We start from the raw sequence: 20,725 nt of genomic DNA, 5'->3' as shown, positions 1-20,725 counted from the left end.
TCGTAACAGTTTATCATGGGTGTATGGGTTATGTAGAAGTTAAATATAAGAGAATAAGAACACAGGTAGGGGCACCTGGGTCGCTCGGTAGGTTAAGCCTCTGCTTTCGGCCCAGTTCATGATCTCGGGGTCCTGGGATCGAGCCCCACATCAGGATCTCTGCTCAGCAGGGAGCCTGCTTCCCCCCCCCTCTCTGCCTACTTGTGATCTCTTTCTGTCAAATAAATAAATAAATAATCTAAAAAAAAAAAAAGAGAGAGAATAAGAACACCGGTAAATGGAATTATAAAGTTACATTTTTCAAGTAACATTTAAAGGCATACTGTGGTAATTTAAAGATAATCTGTATAACAAACACTAAAAACTAGCACAAAGAGGGAAAGCTAAAAAAGCCAATGTAGGAAATAAAAGTGGAATACCATAAAAATAAGCATTTTAACCAAAAGAAGTGAGTAAAAGACTAAAGAAATAGGATAAATAGAAAATATGTACTAAGATAGTGAACTTATTAACCCCAGCTATACTAGTAATTACATTTAATGGGCTAAATACATTAGTTATAAGGGAGAGATTGTCAAACGTTTTTTTTTTTTTTTTTGTAGATTTTATTTATTTATTTGCTAGAGACACAAGAGAGGGAACACGAGCAGATGGAGTGGGGGAGGGAGAAGCAGGCTTCCCACGGAACAGGGAGCCCCATGCGGGCTTGATCCCAGGACCCTGGGATCATGACCTGAGCCAAAGACAGACACTTAAGGACCAAGCCACCCAGGCGCCCCTCAAATTAGAGTTTTTAAAAGGGAAGACCCAGCTATATGCTGTTTATAGGAAGTAACATTTGATTGATTGATTGATTGATTTGAGAGAGAGAGAGAGAGAGGGAGAGCACACACAAGCAGGGGTGGGCCAGAGGGAGAGACTCTCAGGCAGACTCCCAGTCAAATGTGGAGCCCCATCTCCGATAGCCTACATCTCCCTACCCTGAGATCATGACCTGAGCCAAAATCAAGAGTCAGACAGTCATACGACTAGGCCACCCAGGCACCCCCATTGGTGAGATCTTTTTAATGACGGCTTAGTCCATAGGTATATTATGGCATGAAGATCTTTGTGTTTAATTCAGTAAACAATAGGATCTAGTTCCTTTTTTTTTTTTTAAGATTTTATTTATTTATTTGACAGACAGAGATCACAAGTAGACAGAGCAGCAGACAGAGAGAGAGGAGGAAGCAGGCTTCCCACTGAGCAGAGAGCCTGATGCAGGGCTCTATCCCAGGACCCTGGGATCATGACCTGAGCAGAAGGCTGAGGCTTTAACTCACTGAGCCACCCAGCCGCCCCTAGGATCTAGTTTCATTATGGACTTTTCACACTTAAGGAACTTTTCATTGGGAAAATAATTATTTTAGACAAATACAAGTTGTTTACGTGTTCAGTAATATTTTTATGACTAGGTAATAAAACTTGCGGTAATTGGACTAAACATTTGGTCTGTATTTTCAAACTTTATGAGAAATGCCTTAATGTTTTAATCTCCTTGAGACACATCTCTCAGCCCAGAGTATAACAAGAAGAGTTCTAATCTCTATGTTGGTGTTTAGTTATGTGAACCTAATATGTCAGAATATTCATGAAAAAAAAAGTATGTGAACACTTTAGTGAGAGTTTCGTAAATGTTAATGTAGAGTGAGTCATTATAGGAAGATCTTTGTACAATTTCATGGTATGGCATTAAATTTTTTTTTTTTTCTTTCAGGGTGCTCTGGAGCAGGGCTCGAATTCTCAGCTCATGGCTGTCCAATACACAGAAACCACTAGTATCAGGTAAGAAAGTGTGAAGGTTCTTGGCCACAGAATTTTATTTTATTTATTTATTTATTTATTAAAAGATTTTATCTTTTTATTTATTTGACAGAGAGAGAGAGAGACAGGGAGAGCCGGAACACGAGCAGGGGGAGTGGGAGAGGGAGAAGCAGGCTTCCCACCGAGCAGGGAGCCTGGTGTGTGGCTCGATCCCAGGACCCTAGGATCATGTCCTGAGCTGAAGGCAGATGCTTAATGACTGAACCTGGCCATGAAATTTTAAAATGCCTAGTATTTTAATAAAGTTGAAAAGCACATTTCCCTTTTATCTTAAACTTGTTCTCATCTGTGACTTTACTCTTAGCTCACTTAGCATACTGCTTCTGAGCAGTCAGAGTAAATCCAGATAATTTCAAAAGGCTAACTCTCAAATTCCTAAATACAGATTTCGTTAGAATGCTGTTCAGTCATAATTTTGCTGTAAAATTTAAATAGACATAACTCTTGTCCTCGATTTGTATCTGTTTTGTGAGCCAAGGGGAAGAGAATGTTATTTGAATGTCTGCTCTGTGCCAGATGTCCTGCTGAGTGCTTTCCATGCATTTTAATCTTTGAATCTGTATAATCACTTATAAAGTGTAGGTATCACAGTCCCTATTTTTATATAGAGAGAAACTGGGCACGTCACTTATTTTTTCTAGGCCAGAGTCATAGAACTAATAAGTGGCAGAATCACCATTCAGATCTGTTTGACTTAAAATGCATTTTTCAGGGTACCTAGGTGATTCGGTGGGTTAAAGCCTCTGCCTTCCGCTCAGGTCATAATCCCAGGGTCGAGCTCCGCATGGGGCTCTCTGCTCGACAGGGAGCCTGCTTCCTCCTCTCTCTCTCTGCCTGCCTCTCTGCCTACTTGATCTCTACCTGTCAAATAAATAAAATCTTTAAAAAAATGCATTTTTTACCACACTGATGCCACTTAAGATTTTGAAGGATTCTTGAAGGAGTGCTGTGCCTACGGTTGAAATGTATGGACCAGACATAACTAACTAAAAGGAACAGCATCATGGGAGGCAGTGTAGTGTCCTGGTTTAAGACGCTAGCTTTTGGGTTGGCAGAGTGCAAATCCTTTCTTCCGCTTACTTGCCGCGTGATTACATAAACACCAGCAGCTTACTTAAAATTTCCTCGTCTACAATACTTGGGCCACACAGAGTTGATGATTAAATTACATACTTTATTTAAAGCACTTTACACAGCACTTGGCATGTTCAGAAGCTGGTAATGATGGTGATGTGATATACTGAGGACAGGACAGTATCACTGAAGTGGGAGTAAAGAGGAGCACCTGGGTGACTCCGTCCGTTAACTGTCTGCCTTCAGCTTGGGTGATGATCTCAGGGTCCTGGGATCAAGCCCCGCATTGGGCTCGCTGCTCAGTGGGGAGCCTGCTTCTCCCTCTCCCTCTGCCCCTAACCCTCTACTCATGCTCTGTCTCTCACTTTCTTTCTTTCAAATAAATAAATAAAATCTTTTAAAAAAAAGAAAGTAGAAGTAAAGAATCTCAGCTTCTGTCTGTGGCTCTGCCATAGACTTAGAGTTCACAATTCTGTAGTGTTAATTTCACATTTACTGAGCACTAACTGCGTGCCAGACTGTGTACCAGGCACCGAGAATACATACCCACTAAGTCGAAAGCTGTTCGTTTCCTATTAACTGAGAGTTACTATTAAATGGCAGTAAGCAGCATATCAGTAACCATGAATGTTTAAAATCCTGAGATACTATATTATCCTGTAGAAATAGATAATTCAAATATATATAATAACCAATAATTCCCTAGTTATCAGAATATTTCATTTGTTTACTATATACATACTTATAAATACTTTTTTTTTTTTAAGATTTCATTTATTTATTTGACAGACAGAGATCACAAGTAGGCAGAGAGGCAGGCAGAGAGAGGGGGAAGCAGGCTCCTTGCTGAGCAGAGAGCCTGACACAGGGCCCGATCCCAGGACCCCGGGACCACGACCCGAGCTGAAGGCAGAGGCCTTTACCCACCAAGCCACCCAGGCGCCCAATATTTTATTTTTTAATGGATTTTTTTCTTTTGAGAGAGAGATCTTCTGAGAGTTGGGTGTGGGAGAGGGAGAGAGAGAATTTCAAGCAGGCTCCACGCTCAGCCTGGAGTCCAACATGGGGCGTGATCTCACAACCCTGAGACTGTCACCTGAGCCGAAGTCAAGAGTGGTATGCTTAACTGACTGAGCCACCCAGGTGTCCTGCCCCCCTTCTTAAAGTAGGCTTCACGCCCAGTGTGGGGCTTGAAGTCACAACCCTCAGATCAAGACTTGGGCTGAGATCAAGAGCCAGATGCTTACCCGACTAAGCCACCCAGGCACCCAAATACTCGGTTTTTGATGCATCATTGAGTTGGCACATTATTTCTTCACTAGTTAAAAATGTTTTTAATCTCTGCATCTTCCTCTCAGGTTTGCTGTGAACCTAAAATTGCTTTTATAAAGTCTTTAAAGGGACACCTGGGTGGCTCAGTCGGTTGAGTGTCTGCCTTCGGCTCAGGTCTGGGATTGAGTCCCACATCAGGCTCCTTGCTCAGTGGGGAGCCTGCTTCTCCCTCTGTCTGCCGCTCCCCCTGTGGTGCTCTCTCTCTCCCTCTCTGACAAATAACTAAAAATCTTTTTAAAAAAGTCTTTAAAAAGATGCTTTAAATGAATTACTCATGTACTGGGTATCTGTGAATCCACGTGCTCACTAAATGTGTGTCTGCCCCCAAATCAGTGCTCAGCATCTTCTCATAGTCATTTAGGACTCTGCACGGATGGCCCTGGGGGAGGCTTAATTAACAAGGCAACACTCTGCCTTCCTGCTTTAGCTCTCATGCTGGAAATAAGTTTCTTTTTGAGGTCTATTAAGTACCATATTTTTCTGCTTTTTCTTGGTGATTTCACTATTTAAAATGGCCCTGAAGAGTAGTGTTGAAGGACTACCTGTTGTTCCAGAAGGCTGGCTGTGTAGATGGGGAAAATATACATGTTAGATCAGCTCCATTCAGGCATTAAGTTACTGACCCCGCGCTGTTGACTGCGTTCTACGGTAATGAATAAAATGTGTATGTCAAAGGAAGTGTCTTTAATCAGAAACGGAAAACAAAGTTATATGTGATCAGATGACAGAAATGCTGTAACTAGGGGCTTGTAGGAAGCTAAGCCTGTATTTCCTTTAGAATGTTTCAGTCTTTACTAAACTCAGTGTTCATGCTGATTTTATAGAACATAGTAACTACCATGAATAATAAGACTCCGTTGTGCATTCAGGGGTGCTTGGTTGGCTCAGTCGGTTAAACATCCAACCCTTGATCTCAGGCCTTATCTCAGGGCCATGAGTTCAAGCCCCACATTGGCCTCCACCCTGGGCATGGAGCCTACTTAAAAATTAAAAATAAAAAAATAAAGAAGAACCGGTTGTATACTCAATGTGGTTAGAAACGGCCTCACAGTGAGCAAGTGGAATTATTTAAAAAAAAAAAATTCTTATGACTCATTTATAATTTTCCTTTTAGATCAGTCTTTTTTTCCTCTTAAAGTTTGATTGAAAACATAGAAGAACATACAAGAAAGAAAATATAGGTTGTCTTTTTGGAGAAAAATGAAACATTATTTATTTAATTTTCCTTTAACTTCTGAAAGTGTTCGCTTATTATGCTGAATAGTGAGACTGAAAATATTAAAAACTATATTAATATCATTTGAGTATATCTTTTGGGAAAATGATGTGGTTGAGGTACAGTAATTTTAGTTAAGATTTTATGAAGGCACTGACATGGTACTTTTTAATGTATTTTTTAAAATTTAAGACTTATTTATTTGAAGGAACGAGAGAGAGAGAGAGAGAGAGAGAGAGCATGAGCAAGAGGGAGGGGTAAAAGGAGAGGGAGAAGCAGATCCCTGCTGAGCAGGGAGCCCAACGTGGGGCTCAATCCCAGGATCCTGGATCATGACCTGAGCCAAAGGCAGATGCTTAACCAACTGAGCCACCCAGGCACCCTGACATGGTACTTTTAATATCTGTGGCTAGCATTTGTTGAGTGACTCATAGGAAACAGGAGACCCATGCTAGGTACTTCGTAGATTACATAGATAACATCTCTGACCCCAGTAACAATCCGGGTTTATATGGTTATTCTCATTTTATGGTTGAGGAAATTGATGTTGATCAGAGGATAAATCCCCCAAGAATACCTACTTGAGGAGTAAGAAATTCAAAGCCGGGTCTGTTTGTTTTCAAATCCTAAATTCTTCCCACCTTTTACACAGCCTTGTAGCAAGCATGCCTCCCAGATTTGGTGGAGTGGTAAAGAAGAAGTTTCCCTTAGATTTAATTTCTGTTGCCAAAAAATTGAAAATCACGGAAGCCAATGCAGCAATCTGTTTTCTGATACTTTCATTATTTTTACATGCTTTGCATTTGAAAATAATGCTTTTCATTATTTTACATGCTTTGCATTTATTCACTTGAGTAGATAAATTCTAGAGCTTTCCATTCAGAAATGAGTTTTAGCTATTTAGTGAATTGGACCTTACAAATAACCTGACCTTGGGCTCTTCAGAATGTTAGTATAAAAATTATTGCCAACTGCTGCTAATATTTTGTGTGAGAGGAATTCTTACAATTCAGACATAGCCGTAGAATGGGGAGTATTTTCAAGAGGTTATGAAATTTGCTAGTTGAAGAAAACTTTGCCCTTTTCTTCCTTTAGCAGGAACGCGGGGAGTGAGCTCCAAGTGTATTACGCATCACCCAGAAGTTACCAAGACTTCTTTGAGGCCATCCGCAGGAGGGGAGACACGTTCTATGTGGTGTCATTTCGAAGGGTAAGTTCACTTTGGAAGAAAAAAGTAATTTGTGAGTGCCTGCTAGGTGCAGGGCACTGGGTGGACTCCTGTGGGAGGGAGGGAGAGCTGAGACAGGACGAGGTCTAGCCGCGTCCCGAGAGTGGAACCTGGAGTACGTGCTTGTCTGCGCTGTGGGCATTGTGAAGACCAATGGGGAATTGCGGTCAGGCAATGAGTTCGTATTTGGAAAATAGAAACAGTACTGATTTTGATTCTTTGTTATTCCTATATCCGTCCTGGTTGTTTTTAACAGAAGAAGTAAAAACATGAAAATTTCTTTTTAGGCTTTGGGGTGTTAGTCCCGTTTGGTTACTGAGAAACAGGTTTCCCAGGAGTGGGATTAAGGTGAATCATGGACTGATCGAATGTTCGTGGAGTGCTTGGATTCACATCTCTGAGACGTCCTGTTCTTTCTCGCTTCTTCATCATTTACTTCTGTTGGTGAAGATGTGTTAGTCATTTTGTGCAAAAGGAAGTGTTTGTTTGAGTACTTGAATGTTACAGATGTTAAATAGAAGCAAGGCACAGAGCTGTGTGCTTTCCGTCTACTTCTCCTGTAAAATGAAAATATATGTTTCCCAGAGTTGCCATGAAAATGTCTCCGTGAGAGTGCTGTGCGTTCAACCGGGAACACACGAATGAGTTAGAATTCCTTGGAGGTTTGTATCCTAGGCTTTTCGTTTCTTTTTTTAAGAATGTAGAGGGGGCACTGTTAGAAATAAGCACATGCTAATTGTTGAGTAAACAATTCATTCTCAGACTGTTGTCCCCACTCACTATCTGAAATTCTCAGCTAACGCAGTTCTTTTCCTAACATATATATATATCTAGTAGCTCAGGATATTAGGATCAGAGAACTTTGACAGTTGAGGATGAGAGAAATCAGACATGTCCCATATTTTTAGCTGTTGATCAAACACACTTAGAGATTTGGAATACTTTTGCAGTGCCGCCTCATGATTTCCGCCTTTTCCTTCTGCCCAGCTTATTTTCTCAGACAAGTTGGTATATTTCTGTGCTGTGCCAACCTTGAAGTGCATTTCCAGCAGCAAGGGGGCAGCTGAGAACAGGGTTTCAGCAAGGCTCCGGTTGTACTGGCTTCTGAGAACTAAGTATTTGCCTTAGTGTTGACATAGTCATGTTAAAAGTGGACAGAAAAAACTAAACTTTAGAAATGAGATCTCACAGCACTACGAAGAGACCCCGATGGGTGTCAAAAAATGAATGTGTTGAAGTATATGTTTATGGAAGCTACCAGAGGAAAGTGTTTTTAACACTCGAATAGCTGAATACTTTTTCTCAGGTTCCAGGTAATTTCTCTATTATTTATCCAAAACATATTGGATTTATCAGTGGTCATGCCGTGGGTTGTTGAAGTCCTACGTGGTAATGTTTTTTTAGGGAAGAGAACAATAATCCTAGCTTTAAAGGGATTATATATACAAAGGAAGATGAATGGCATTTTTATTTTAGATATACACATTATATTTCTTGTGTTTATAAGAGCTCTTTCTCTTTAGTTTGCTGTAAAAAGTACTGTTGGAAAATTGTTGTTTAACTCCCCGTGCCCCCAACTTTTTGATGTTCTAGAAGAAACAGTCTTTCTCACGTTGTGGAAAACTGTTAGGACTATCTGTCACATTCTGTTTGGATTCTTATTTCCTAATTACTGCTTTATCACATCTTGGTGTTTTATATCAAGGAAAAGTGAGAATGAACCTGAACTTCATTAGGTAACAGGAGTTAGAGACAACATCCTGCTTCATTTTTTCTTGTTTTATTTTAACAGCAGGACTAAGGAAGTTAATTTTATCATGATGACTGTAAACGTGTCATGATGACTGTAAACGTGTCATGCGACAGGAATTTGGTTCTGAAACGCCGGATTGTTCTTTTCGTTCTTGCTAAAATGAAAATGAAAGAAGTAATGACCTCATGCTTCGTTTTTGCTTCCATTTTTCAATATAAAATACTCTTCTAACATTTTCGTTAAAAAGATGAAGGGCATCATTTCCTGTACAGAAGGATATAGGCTTTTTCTCCTAGTTTGGCTCTTAATTTCATTGACAGAAATTATTATAATTGATACCGTATGATTGCATTGGAATTTAAGAGATACAGATGTTCTAAAGCTCCAAGGTTTGGCTTCGTATAAACCAGACATAACAGAGCCAGTAAGCAAGCTATATTGTTTAATTTTAGAAGTGAATATGTGTCTAATGAAATATTTTACTATCTAAAAAAGTAGATTTTTTAGATTAGCCATTGACTATTTAGTATACCATTATTTATAAACCTCCTCTGTCCCAGACTTCTGCCTCCTCACACCCCACTTTCCCGTGCTCTAATCACATTACAGTTGAGCTGCTGAAATAATTTTCTCCAAGACTCACTCTTGGATAACTACTGACTTCCTAGTTTAGGCCAGCAGGAAAGAATGCTTGTGATCCCAGTAATCCTGTCAGAGGTTCAAACCTTTTCCTGTTCTTTTGATTTTGCTTTAAGTTTTTGTCTCCCAACACAGTAACTCCCTCGACTCCCTTTTATTTAGTTCCAGGTGTTCATAACTTATTTTCTTCGAAGTATTTTGTCTTTTAGTCCTTTCTTTGACTTGTCTTACTATGATTTGGAGCCTGGGTGGTGGAAAATAATGTTTTCTCAAACTTCCAAGTCACTTTAAGTGTGGTATAACTGATAAATTAATAAGAAAAAAATCCAATTAAGTTTAATGTTTATTTTTTCTCAGTGATTCCATATGATAGTCTGTCTAGGGAGGGAGTAAATTAAAGAATATGATAAAATGAATTCAAAATTATGGGGCAGAAGCAAATACTCAAGAAGGCTTATGTAAGGTAGGATAAGAAAGTGCTTCCCGGGGCGCCTGGGTGGCTCAGTGGGTTAAAGCCTCTGCCTTCGGCTCGGGTCATGATCCCAGGGTCCTGGGATCAAGCCCCGCATCCGGCTCTCTGCTCAGCAGGGAGCCTGCTTTCTCCTCTCTCTCTGCCTGCCTCTCTGCCTACTTGTGATCTCTGTCTGTCAAATAAATAAATAAAATCTTAAAAAAAAAAAAAAAAGAAAGAAAGTGCTTCCAAAGAGGGGAGGAAAGGTAATATTGAGAAAAAAGCACGAAAATGATATTTACTTTGTCTATAATTCCACTAAACATTGAAATACTGCTCTAGATGCCACTCTCTTGTCTTCTGATAACTAGAGAAAGGAATTTCTATCTTCCGGGGAGCAACTCCCCATTAGGAACAGGCTCTCTCTGATTCACAGGGCTGCGAATGTCCGCTCACCATATTGTCTTCGTTCTTGTCGGAGATGTCCTTTCCAGTGAGATGGAAGTCTGCATTCTGGAACTCTGTGTATTTCTTTTATATTTTCTGTTTGCAGTACCTGTCCCTCAAGTAAAAGTGAGACACTTAACATTGTCTTCTCATCTGTTTCAGATACATACATAATGTAACACACATAAGGGGAACCTGAGCTCTGGCTGTATGCCTGCTCCGGATATGTTTCTCTCCTCTGCCTCCTGAGTACTTTATGCATTCAAGATATAATACCATGCTCTTTTTGAATATTTTTTGTGTTCTTTGATACAGTACCATATTTGGGTATTTTACACCTTCGTGGTCTCTTATAAAAACTTACTAACAGTATCATACACATGGCATGGATTCTTAGGATAACCTTAAATAAGAGGGTCATATTGTAAAATACATAGGAGTTGAAGAAGCACAGGAAACTGGCTCAGCAGCCAAATAGTCCCCCTGTGCTTGTGCTTCCTAGACTGGAACATATACTGGGCCTCACAGAGATTGCAGTGGTGGCTCGTTGCCATTCCTGATCCCATGGCGGCGCCAGTGATTCTGTGTTGGTCTCATTTACGTGTCGCTCACTGAGGCTTCCCAAAGAGAGGATCTGATTGTGTGTGTGTGTGTGTGTGTGTACACGCCATGGGTGCACACACGTATGTATGAATGTATGTGTGTATGTATGTATACTTACATCATCTCTTACGTACAATCTTATATAGATAGCCTGGCTCATGGTTCATGGTCCATTCATTTGCTACCAGGGAAATAGGGTTGATTTCAAATGTAGTCCCTTGCTTTGTGAGCCAGCAACTTCATGCAGAAGGAACAGCCTAGGGCCACTCTTCTGAAAAAAATGATTGTGATGGGCCCTTAGAGCTTCATAAATTGTTTATTACACTCTACAACCTGACTTCTATAAAAAAAGAAATTCTTATATTAATGGCTAATTGTTTGATTTAAAGACTCATCTTCTTGTCTGTGTCCTAACCCTCTTAAAGGCAGGAAGTGTTATAGCTGTTTTATTACCACCCCTGACACGCAGCACAATGCCAGCCACTCAGTGTTTATCCAACGGCACAATTTTAGATAACGGTTCACTAAGATAAATCAGTGATGGAGGTTTGTTGCTTTTCATAATCATTTAAAGGGTACTTTTGCATCTGCTATGCCTAAAGAACTGTGAATCTGCTTTACCAATCCAAGGAATAACATAAGCTGTGCTGAATTCTAACAGAAAATTTAGAGATGACCTTTCTCCACTTATGGTTACACTAGCCAGAGCTGCATCAGTTTTGTTCTTGTCTCTGAATCTAAGTTTTGGAGCTGAAGAAGTGACCTGCCTGAAATGATTGACTGTGAAATGTTTAACAGTCACAAGGTAGAACTTTGAGGTGCTTATATCCTCATTTTTTTAATGTTTGGCAGAAACATTTGGAGGAGATTGTCATTAGACCTCATTGCTTTCTTTTTTTTGGAGAAAAGATGATGTCTACTATCTGTAGATTCCAGCAGCAAGAGCCAGAAACTTGAAACCCTGGACAGAGTATAGGAAAAGCTCTAATTATTGGAAGGCTCGAAGGCTGACTTGCGATGTTATTGGTTCAAAATGTTTGCCAAAGATTGATTCCCATGGAAGGCCAGAAAAAAGAATTTCACAGAATAACTATGATATTTTCTAAGTGTAATGCCTGGATTAGTACCTAGTATATGCTTAGAAGAATGGCATGGGTTTGTTTTTTGGTTTTTGTGGGGGGTTTTTTTGATGCATTTTATTTACTTCTTAGAATTACTGCTTAGTATATATATATATACAAAATCCTCAGAGGCAAGAGGAATTTCCTTAGTAATCAAAGGATATTAGTCACTTTATAAAGTCTACTTCAAAAGGATACAGCTCCTTTTGTTTTGGGACTTCCCAATCCAAGCACACACATCAGTCCTGGAGTTTGGCCATTTTCTTATCTCCACTTTCATTGTCTTTTAGCTAAATTCTTTCTCTAGATGGAAAAAAAAGTAAATAAATGAGTTTGGAAAGATACTTTCAATTACAAAAAAGTCTTATCTAGAAGAGAGACTTAAAAAAAACCCTTTTAATAGGACTTTTTCTAATGATTTTTAACTTACCTTGAAATGTATCTCATTCAGGCTTAAAGCACATTATAAAAAATAGAGCAGAGTTGTCTGAGTATCCACTTAACCTAGGTTCATTTAATGATTAAGTCAGCAACATTCTCTTTCTCCATTTCCTCTTTCATTTCATTTACACACAAATGCTGACACCTTCAGTGTATACGACTGTTACAGTTTACAGACCTTTCCTATGCATAGTCTTGTTGGCTCCTTATATATAGTTAAGTATTCCTAGTCCTTTTTTTTTTTTTTTTTTAAGATTTTATTTATTTACTAGAGAGAGAGCTGGAGGAGAGGTGGAGGGAGGAGAAGCAGACTCGTCAGTGGAGCAGGCAGCCCAATACAGGGCTCCATCCAGGACCCCGGGATCATGACCTGAGCTGAGGGAAGATGGTCAACCAACCGAGCCGCCCAAGTGTCCCTCCTAGTTCTGTTTTACAGGCAAAAAAATTTAAGGCAAAGAAAGGTTAAGTCATTTATCTAAGGACAGAATTGTAAGCAGTAAAGCTAGGGCAAATATTAAGGTGTTCTAATTTAATGCATTGATTCTTTTATGCTCCGTGCTATATTCTAGATACAGTGCCAAGTATGTAGATAGCATAATTACTCTGTTCCTCTAAAGTCAGTCATGTTTCTTTGCAAATCTGCTTGTCAGTTTTGCTGGAGTTACTGAAAAACCATTCACATTTTTTGTTTGTTGATTACCTGATTATAGAGGAAGTGCTTTATTAGGTTACACTTTCGTAATAGTAGAGAATGACCCAGTGGTCTGTCTGCAAGATTCAAACAAGGAATAGGATAAATAGGCTTTGATGGTTTCTGGTTTCTTTTTAAAACAATTGGTGGTGGATGGGGAATCTGTGTGTGTCCTAAAAAGGAAGCCGTTTAGCCAAAATAGATACCCTTGTAATGACTGGTACCCTAGCATGTCTCACAGAGGAGAGTAGCTTTTGTGCGTGTGTAAGTGCATTTTGTTACGGATTCTGTATCTGGCTTGCCAGGTCCTTGGGATCAGAAACGTTTGATCTCAAGCTCCTTGTTAAATATGAGTTACTGCCGTGTGGTTTAGTGGATTCAGTCATTTGTTCCTTGGCTCTGTAACAGATCGCCAGCGAACACACAACATTTCTATTACTTAGACTTCTCCATGCAAACTCTAAAGAAACTTGTTTTATGTCTGAAAAATGGTTATTCGGTAATCTCTGGAACTAGACTTGCATATAGACTAGCCCTGGACACAGAGAACTTATATTTCACAAATAGTTTAAATTCTTCGAAATTTTCAGGGTGGTGGGCAGATCTGTCTGAGTCAGGATGATTTTCCGTCTGTTCATTATTTGTGTGCTCTGTGTAGCCATCTTTATTTTATAATGTGCTTTTCATGTGCACTTTTTTTTTTTTTTAAGATTTTATTTATGACAGATAGAGAGATCACAAGTAGGCAGAGAGGCAGGTTGTGGGGGGAGGCTCCCTGCTGAGCAGAGAGCCGCATGTGGGGCTCCATCCCAGGACCCTGAGATCATGACCCAAGCCAAAGACAGAGGCTTACCTGGTTACACCGAGTCATCCAGGCGCCCTCATGTGCGCTTCCTAGTCTCCCTTTTCAGGTCCCATGCTTTTTCTGGGCAGGGATGACGTTCTCTTCATTCTGCTTTGTCCTTCTTGAAGGTCTGTTGCGACACACGCCACCGTGCCAAGCAGGTCCTAATAAGTAACTGTTGGCCGCCCATGCTGCTCTTTACGTGTGCCCTTTAACCTTATTTTTTAGATCCTACTGTTCAAAAAATTGCTAGAGGTGGCGTTTACAGAAACAAAGGAAGACATTTTTCTCCATGAATACTTAAAATTACTCATGTAATTCAGATAACAATGAAACATATAAAAACACACGGTCTGCTTTGATGTAGTTGGAGCCTTTATCTGTAGAATAAAGTCATTTCTGAAAGGCTGAAGTTACCCTGAAGAAAGGTGGGATTCAGTAATTGATAGCTTACAGTTTGGAGAGTTTTATTCTCATCAAATTTCAGATTTTGTAGTGAGGAAAAAGATATCTCCTGAAGGCAAAACCTCATCCTAAGGAAGAATATATATATTTTTTTACATCATGGTTCTATGAGGGGAAAAAGTGTTTTTTAAGCAATTTGTTCAGGACGTCTGGGTTGCTCAGTGGGTTAAGCGGCTGCCTTCAGCTCAGGTCATGATCCCGGGGTCTTGAGATTGAGCCCTGCATCGGGCTCCCTGCTCAGCGGGGAGCCTGCTTCTCCCTCCCCCTCTGCCTGCTGCTCTGCCTACTTGTGTTCTCTCTCTCTTTCTGTCAGATAAGTAAAGTTTTAAAAAACAAACAATTTATTCATGGAGATTTTAGAGACCCACATTCCAGCCCTGATTCTGCCACTCATTATTTGCTGCGTGACTTTGGAGAAATCACTTGTCTCTTCTGCTTTTTCTTTCCTTATCTGTAGAGTGACAAAGTAGCTTTTTACTTCCCTTCTAGCTCTACAAACCTAGGATATTCTTCTCTCCCTGTGTGTGTGTGTGTGTGTGTGTGTGTGAGAGAGAGAGAGAGAGAGAGAGCGGGCAAGCGCGAGCACTGTCCTCTTAGAAATCTGTGGTATTTGTTTTTGAAGTTACTAAAATAATTTAGTCTAGTGAAGTTAGTACAGTTTAAGGGTTTTGGAAAACATCTTTCACAAAAAGTCAACTTACAAGGTGGGCCTGTAAATTAATGAGTTTGATTTTTTAATAGTTGGTGTTCTTATAATTTTTTAATAATCACTTTCATGATGCTTATAATATGCCAGTCTTTAATCCTCATAATATCCCTATGAGGTAAATACAGATATTATCCTCATTTTGCAGGTGGGGAACTTGAGAGGTGCAGCAAGGTTATGTAATTGTCCAGTATGACAGTTTGTAAGTGACAGAGTCAGAATTTAACCAAAAAAGTGTGGCTCTATGTTTGTGATCATTTCTCAAACACTGCCTTTTTAGAACTTTTGTGTCCAGAGGTCTTCTTTTTCAAAGTATTCAGTTTGGAAAGTAATTCTATGGATCTCTGTGTTCAAAACATGTACTGAGTTGCTTCAGGTTAGTTTTCCAAAGCGAACAAGATCAAAGACAGAGCCCTCTGGAAAACCAAGCCACATGCTACCTGAAGAGATCACGTAGGAGGAAGAGCAGCTAGCAGGGAGACATAGGAGAAGTGATTAGAAATAGAGAAGGAGAATTGGAATAGTTCACTGCGGATGAAATGAAAAGAGTGGACTTATTTTCTTTTAAAACATGGAGGTTGAGGAAGAGAGTTCAAAAAGAGGTGGGCAGCAGTCCTGGGCATTACCGAGCTCACTGAGCAGGAGAAATGAAGAAAACTCATTGGTTCTGTATAAACATGGAAGCCATTGGCGATTTGAGATTACAGTTGTGGTAGAACAGATTCAAAGCAGAACCCAGACTAGAGCCAGTTAGGAGACAGTGTGAAGGAAATTAAGTGGTGGGTTTGGCAAACTTGGCTCTGAAGGGAAGGGACGATGGCCTGGATGTAGTTAGAGAGAGGTCAGGGTGCACGTGGACACGTGTGTGGGCGTCTGTGCTTTCAGGATGGGAGAGCCATAGAAGCAAAATGTACGGCAACTGTGGTTAATTTATGTATATTGAAAGTAAGAAGGAGCATGTATTTTATTCTTGACAGCTGTTTCGAAAGAAAAGCTAGTCGCTGTTCCTCATCTGTATTAATTTTTTCTGTTTAAAGCAGAGCATGGAGAAAGTTGAAGAACAATTCTTGTTTGTTTATTTGCAGTGGGACTACAAAAAAATAAAAGAGTATGCAATTAAAACCAGATTTTTTAAAAAATAAGGTCATATTTAAAGTATTCCTTGAGACATCAAGTTTTATAAATCTTAAATAAAGGGTGCTTTTTAATAATGGTGAAGAGTTGGGGTGCCTGGTAGCTTGGTTGGTTAAGCGTCTGCCTTTGGCTTAGGTCAGGATCCCCGGGTCCTGGGATCGAGCCCCACATCAGGCTCCCTGACTGGTGGGGAGTCTCATTCTCTCTGCCCTTCTGTTCCTCTCCCTGCTTGTGCTCTCTCCCTGTCTCTCATAAATAAAATCTTTTAAAAAAATGGTGAAAGATTTTAAAAAATAGAAGTTGATAGAACTATTTCTAATTTAATTTATACATAGATGGTCTTGGATATTTTGCCGCATATAAAGTCAGAAAACTAGCAAAGTGGGGTGTAAATCATTTTATGTCTAAACAAAATTCGGTGAAGGCTTTTGATGATGTCACATATCTTAATTATGAAGGAAGCAATTATTATGGTTAGGAAAAGTTGATGATTTATGATCTGACTCAGGATTAAGGTCTGAAACACTCGTGTCATTTCCTCCCCTCCCCCAAATGTGGTGATTTGTTCATTTTGGACTCAGATTTGTTTAAATTTGACACCATCAGCAAATCTGAACACTGGCACTTAGTTGGTTTTTCCTGAAAGTCCTAAGGCCAGTAGTAGTGTGATGTTTATTTTAAGGCATTGATGCTAATCTATGAAGAGCCTGTTACTAGTAGGCTTTGGAGGAGTTTTCTAATTCCTAGTACTGGAGACACTGTGGAAGCGAACAGGTTGGATGAGTGGCTGAGACTAGCATGTGGAGTGTGTCTGACTAAGGAATGACGTAATTCTCTGCTTACCGTCCATTTCCTCGCCCAGTGCCTTAAGCACCCCGAGGGCACGAATTGTCTCTGTCTGGGTCATCACTCCATCCCTAGCATCCACTGCGGTCCCAGGCTTATTCCAGATTCTCAACGTTGAGTGAATTAACAAACAACCAGACTGGATACCAGTTCCACCAGTTTGACACCATATTCTAAACTGGTCTATATCATCACATAATGTGATAGAGAATGTGTGATAGATCATCTCCCGTTTTGACTCTATCAGGGTTGTCTCTGTCTCCTGGTAAATCTGAATACCAGTCTTTGAAAATTAATGAATTCAGATGCAAAGGCTAGTTACCATTTTGCATGAGAGAAGCAATATATTCAGGCAGATCTTCTCTGTATTTCAGAGTTGAAACACTAAGTTGTCAGTAGTATGGGTGGAGAAGATTATTTTTCAGTTTGGATGCAAACCAGACAGTGGTGTCATTTTAATCTCCAAAATTAATATGCTGCAGACTGCATAAGCCCCGTACTTACGGGGGCCCGTTTATAATGTACACCATGGTGTCCCTAGGAGGGATAGGAAGATGTTAGCATTTTATTCCCTGCAGAGTGTTTATTTTGAATATGAAGATATTCAAGAAAAGCTTGTCGACTTACACTGTTAAATCTTCCATAGCCTGTACTTTGAATAATTTTAGAGTTATTTACATTTTATCACAGTATGCCTAGAAATAAATCTTGAAAATAAAACTAAAATATATCCCACAGAATAAACAGGCCTCTGTTACGCAGTTGAAGTTTTATAGCTGTTTCTCTTCTGATTCTGTTTGTTATTGAATAAGAATTCAATAACTTGTTCTCTTAAGAATGAGTCTGCCTTGGAGGGGGTGTCAGATGTTTACTTTGAAGTCTCTTAGAGAGACTGGTTGCCTTCTCCCTATAAAATGTGCTTTGAATTAGCGGCTTTTCAGTATCTATTCTGGTGGAGGTACAAGCAGTGTGAACTAAAGAGAATGATATATAGTCAAAAAACAGTTCTTCCTTGATTTTGAAATGAAGAAATTCCAACTCAGAGCCGTGCAGGCGGACACTTATGTGGTTAGGTATTTATCCCCTCATTTTCCATATGTTTGACCCCGACCTTCCCAGTCTTCTCTGTTGCCATCAGGCCTTGAGACCCAACTGAGTAATAAGAAAGTGGAGCTCCTTAGATTGATGTAAGCCAGTGTTCCTCAGAATTTTTTGGGTTTCATAACTCCTTTGTAGTTTTCAAACCCAAAGAAACTTAGTGAGAAGAGGGGCGTGGTCTTAATATTATTATGGGTCTCTTTAGTATATGGCTAAATAGAATCCAGCTGGATTCTAGTATCTGTTTCCACATTAATCATTTCACTTCTATAGAGAAAACCTGGCCTCACACGGATAATGTGGTTGGATAAGGAGGGACTCTTTTTAAAGCCTTTCTAGTAATTGTCCATATTCTTCTTTGATACAATACCATTCAACAAGAGACGGTTTCTTAAAGGTTAGTTGCAGCGCAGAAGCCAAATCTATGAACTTTTAGTTCTCTGGTCCATTAAAATCCATTGATTTCTCTTGCACTTTGGATCTTCTACCCATGTATGATTTTGTGACATCCCGCATTCCTCATTTGGAGAATATTGGCTTACTGAGTCACACAGATCTTCCAAATGTTTACACATTTTATTATTCATTATTTTAAGACCACTACAAATCTTACCAGAAAAGTCTTCAAGTATCTGGAAGCTGTTCAGGTTATGGTAGCCGGTGCAGATTTTCCAGAAGTCTAGTTTTCGCGTGAAGCTTCAAATTTTACCATCGTCAAAGGATTGTCCGTTGTTTTCCTTCAAGTGGCAGGTTCCTGTAATTCATTTTCCAGTAAATGTCCATCAGATGCCCAAATCTAAAAACTGAGCGTTTGTTTGTCTGACATTCTTTCGGGTAAACTTGCTATTCCATTAACAAGTGGCTGGTGCAGCTCACAGCTCAGTCACACGAACGATTCTTCTCCAGCAGCCATTACACTTGGTGATGCAGCAGAAGGGCTTTACGTGTATTTCCTGTTTTGTCACACAGAATATTAAAAAATCTACTCAGAGGTCAAGATTTAATAAAGTGAATAACTTTTGTTGGTTTTATCAGGGCCGTCCTTCAGTTAAACTTCATTTGTGCGCCTGTGTGAATGTACCCAAACATGGGGTGACAGATAACGCAAGGAGCTCTAATACAGTCGTGTCCCGCCGTGTTGTAAGGCACCAGAGTTGCTTCTGCATCAACAGTGTAAATATCAGTGCAGTTGCTCCAAGATGACTGATGAGATTCAAAAAAGTTATTCAGCCCTAAATATTTTAGTACTGCTTTTGTTTGCTGCCAAGCATTCCTGTAAAAGATCTTTCTTGCTGATTACTTGGAGCTTGTGTCAGATGAATACAAACAAAACATCAAGTCTGTAGATTCTTTACTGGTAAAACAAAAGCACAGTTCTGTGGTGGAAATACTAAATTTGTCTTCATACTGGCAGCTAAATCTTTTTTTTTTTTTCCTTTTTTAAAGATTGTATCTATTTATTTAACAGAGAGAGACAGGGAAAGAGGGAATACAAGCAGGGGGAGTGAGAGAGGGAGAAGCAGGCTCCCCGCTGAGCAGGGAGCCCAATGAGGGGCTTGATCCCAGGATCCTGGGATCATGACCTGAGCCCAAGGTCAATGCTTAACAACCGAGTCACCCAGGTGCCCATGGCAGCTAAATCTTTAATTTGATGAATTACTGTATGATTGGAGGGTATCAGTGCTAGGATTTCTTTTACTGATTGATCAGCGGGCACTGAGCAAGGTCAGCTATCTAGGATTTTATTAGTTTCTGAGCTATTGTATGTGCATAACCTAACATGTAAGAGCTTTCAGTGGTCTTTTCATTTCTAGTATGAAGGGCTGTAACAAATTTTAATTTTATTTTTAAAGAATTCATCACATCTTTGTTTAAAATAATCAGTTTCTTTTTCTTTGAATGCTACATGATTGGTCTTAGAATGACATTGGAACTTTACTGACACCATAGTATTTGAAATGTTCTGTTGCATAAGAGATAATAAATAGGGTGCAAATCTTAGAAAATAACAACAACATAAGAGACAATGAATTATTAACACCTATAATACAAGAAAACATATGGTCATTTCTTACTAATAGTTTCAGCCAGTTTCTTTGGAGTAGATTCTGCCTTTCAGAGAGTCAACAGAATTCTCAAATGTGTCAGTTTTATCTTTTTCAGAATCTTCAGTATAGACAGTACAGTTGTGGGCTAGCAAAGCAAGTCTTCTAGTCTCCCATTTTTAAGCCATTTATTCTACCTTAAATTTGAGAAAAATGTGTTGCAGATATTATAAAATATTAAATGTAAGATTAACATTTAATTAACATTAAAATTTAACATTAAAATTAAACATTAAACATTAAAATTTAACATTAAAATTGTTAAAATTTAAAGGTTTTCAAAAAACTTAAATATTATTGCAAAACAAGACAACAAAATGTTCTTTCTTCTTTGTTGTATTTAGATGATAAGTTGCAGTAGTGAAGTCCATATGTATAACTAAATTACATAATAGTGTGTTTTCAGGACTTTCTCCATTAGTCTCTTACTAGATCATAAGGTTTATGTATCTTAAGATTCACTTTTTTTTAAAACGGTTTTATTTAGTAAAAAGAGAGCACAAGCAGGGAAGAAGGGTATAGGAAGAGGGAGAAGCAGTCTCCCCACTGAGCAGGGAGCCTGATGTGGGACTGGATCCCAGCTGGGATCATGACCTAAGCCGAAGGCAGCTGCCCAACTGACTGAGCCACCCCAGTGCCCTTAAGAGTCCCTTTTTTCATGTCTCGGG

General features: G+C 39.5%; 1 protein-coding gene across 1 annotated transcript in view; it reads left to right on the top strand.

Annotated features, from left to right (window-relative positions):
- The window catches only part of ATF6 (activating transcription factor 6), a 208,974-nt gene that overhangs the window by 90,634 nt on the left and 97,615 nt on the right, over nucleotides 1-20,725 (top strand). Inside the window, exons 13-14 of the mRNA XM_059413442.1 lie at nucleotides 1,757-1,824; nucleotides 6,581-6,695. Of these exons, the coding sequence (XP_059269425.1) occupies nucleotides 1,757-1,824; nucleotides 6,581-6,695 (183 nt within the window). The remainder of the gene's footprint in view (nucleotides 1-1,756; nucleotides 1,825-6,580; nucleotides 6,696-20,725) is intronic.

The sequence above is a fragment of the Mustela nigripes genome, chromosome 10 (genome assembly GCF_022355385.1).
Source record: "Mustela nigripes isolate SB6536 chromosome 10, MUSNIG.SB6536, whole genome shotgun sequence".
NCBI classification, from domain to species: Eukaryota; Metazoa; Chordata; class Mammalia; order Carnivora; family Mustelidae; genus Mustela; species Mustela nigripes.
Note: the sequence above shows the minus strand (reverse complement) of the source record. Positions and strands in the feature narration are given on the sequence as shown.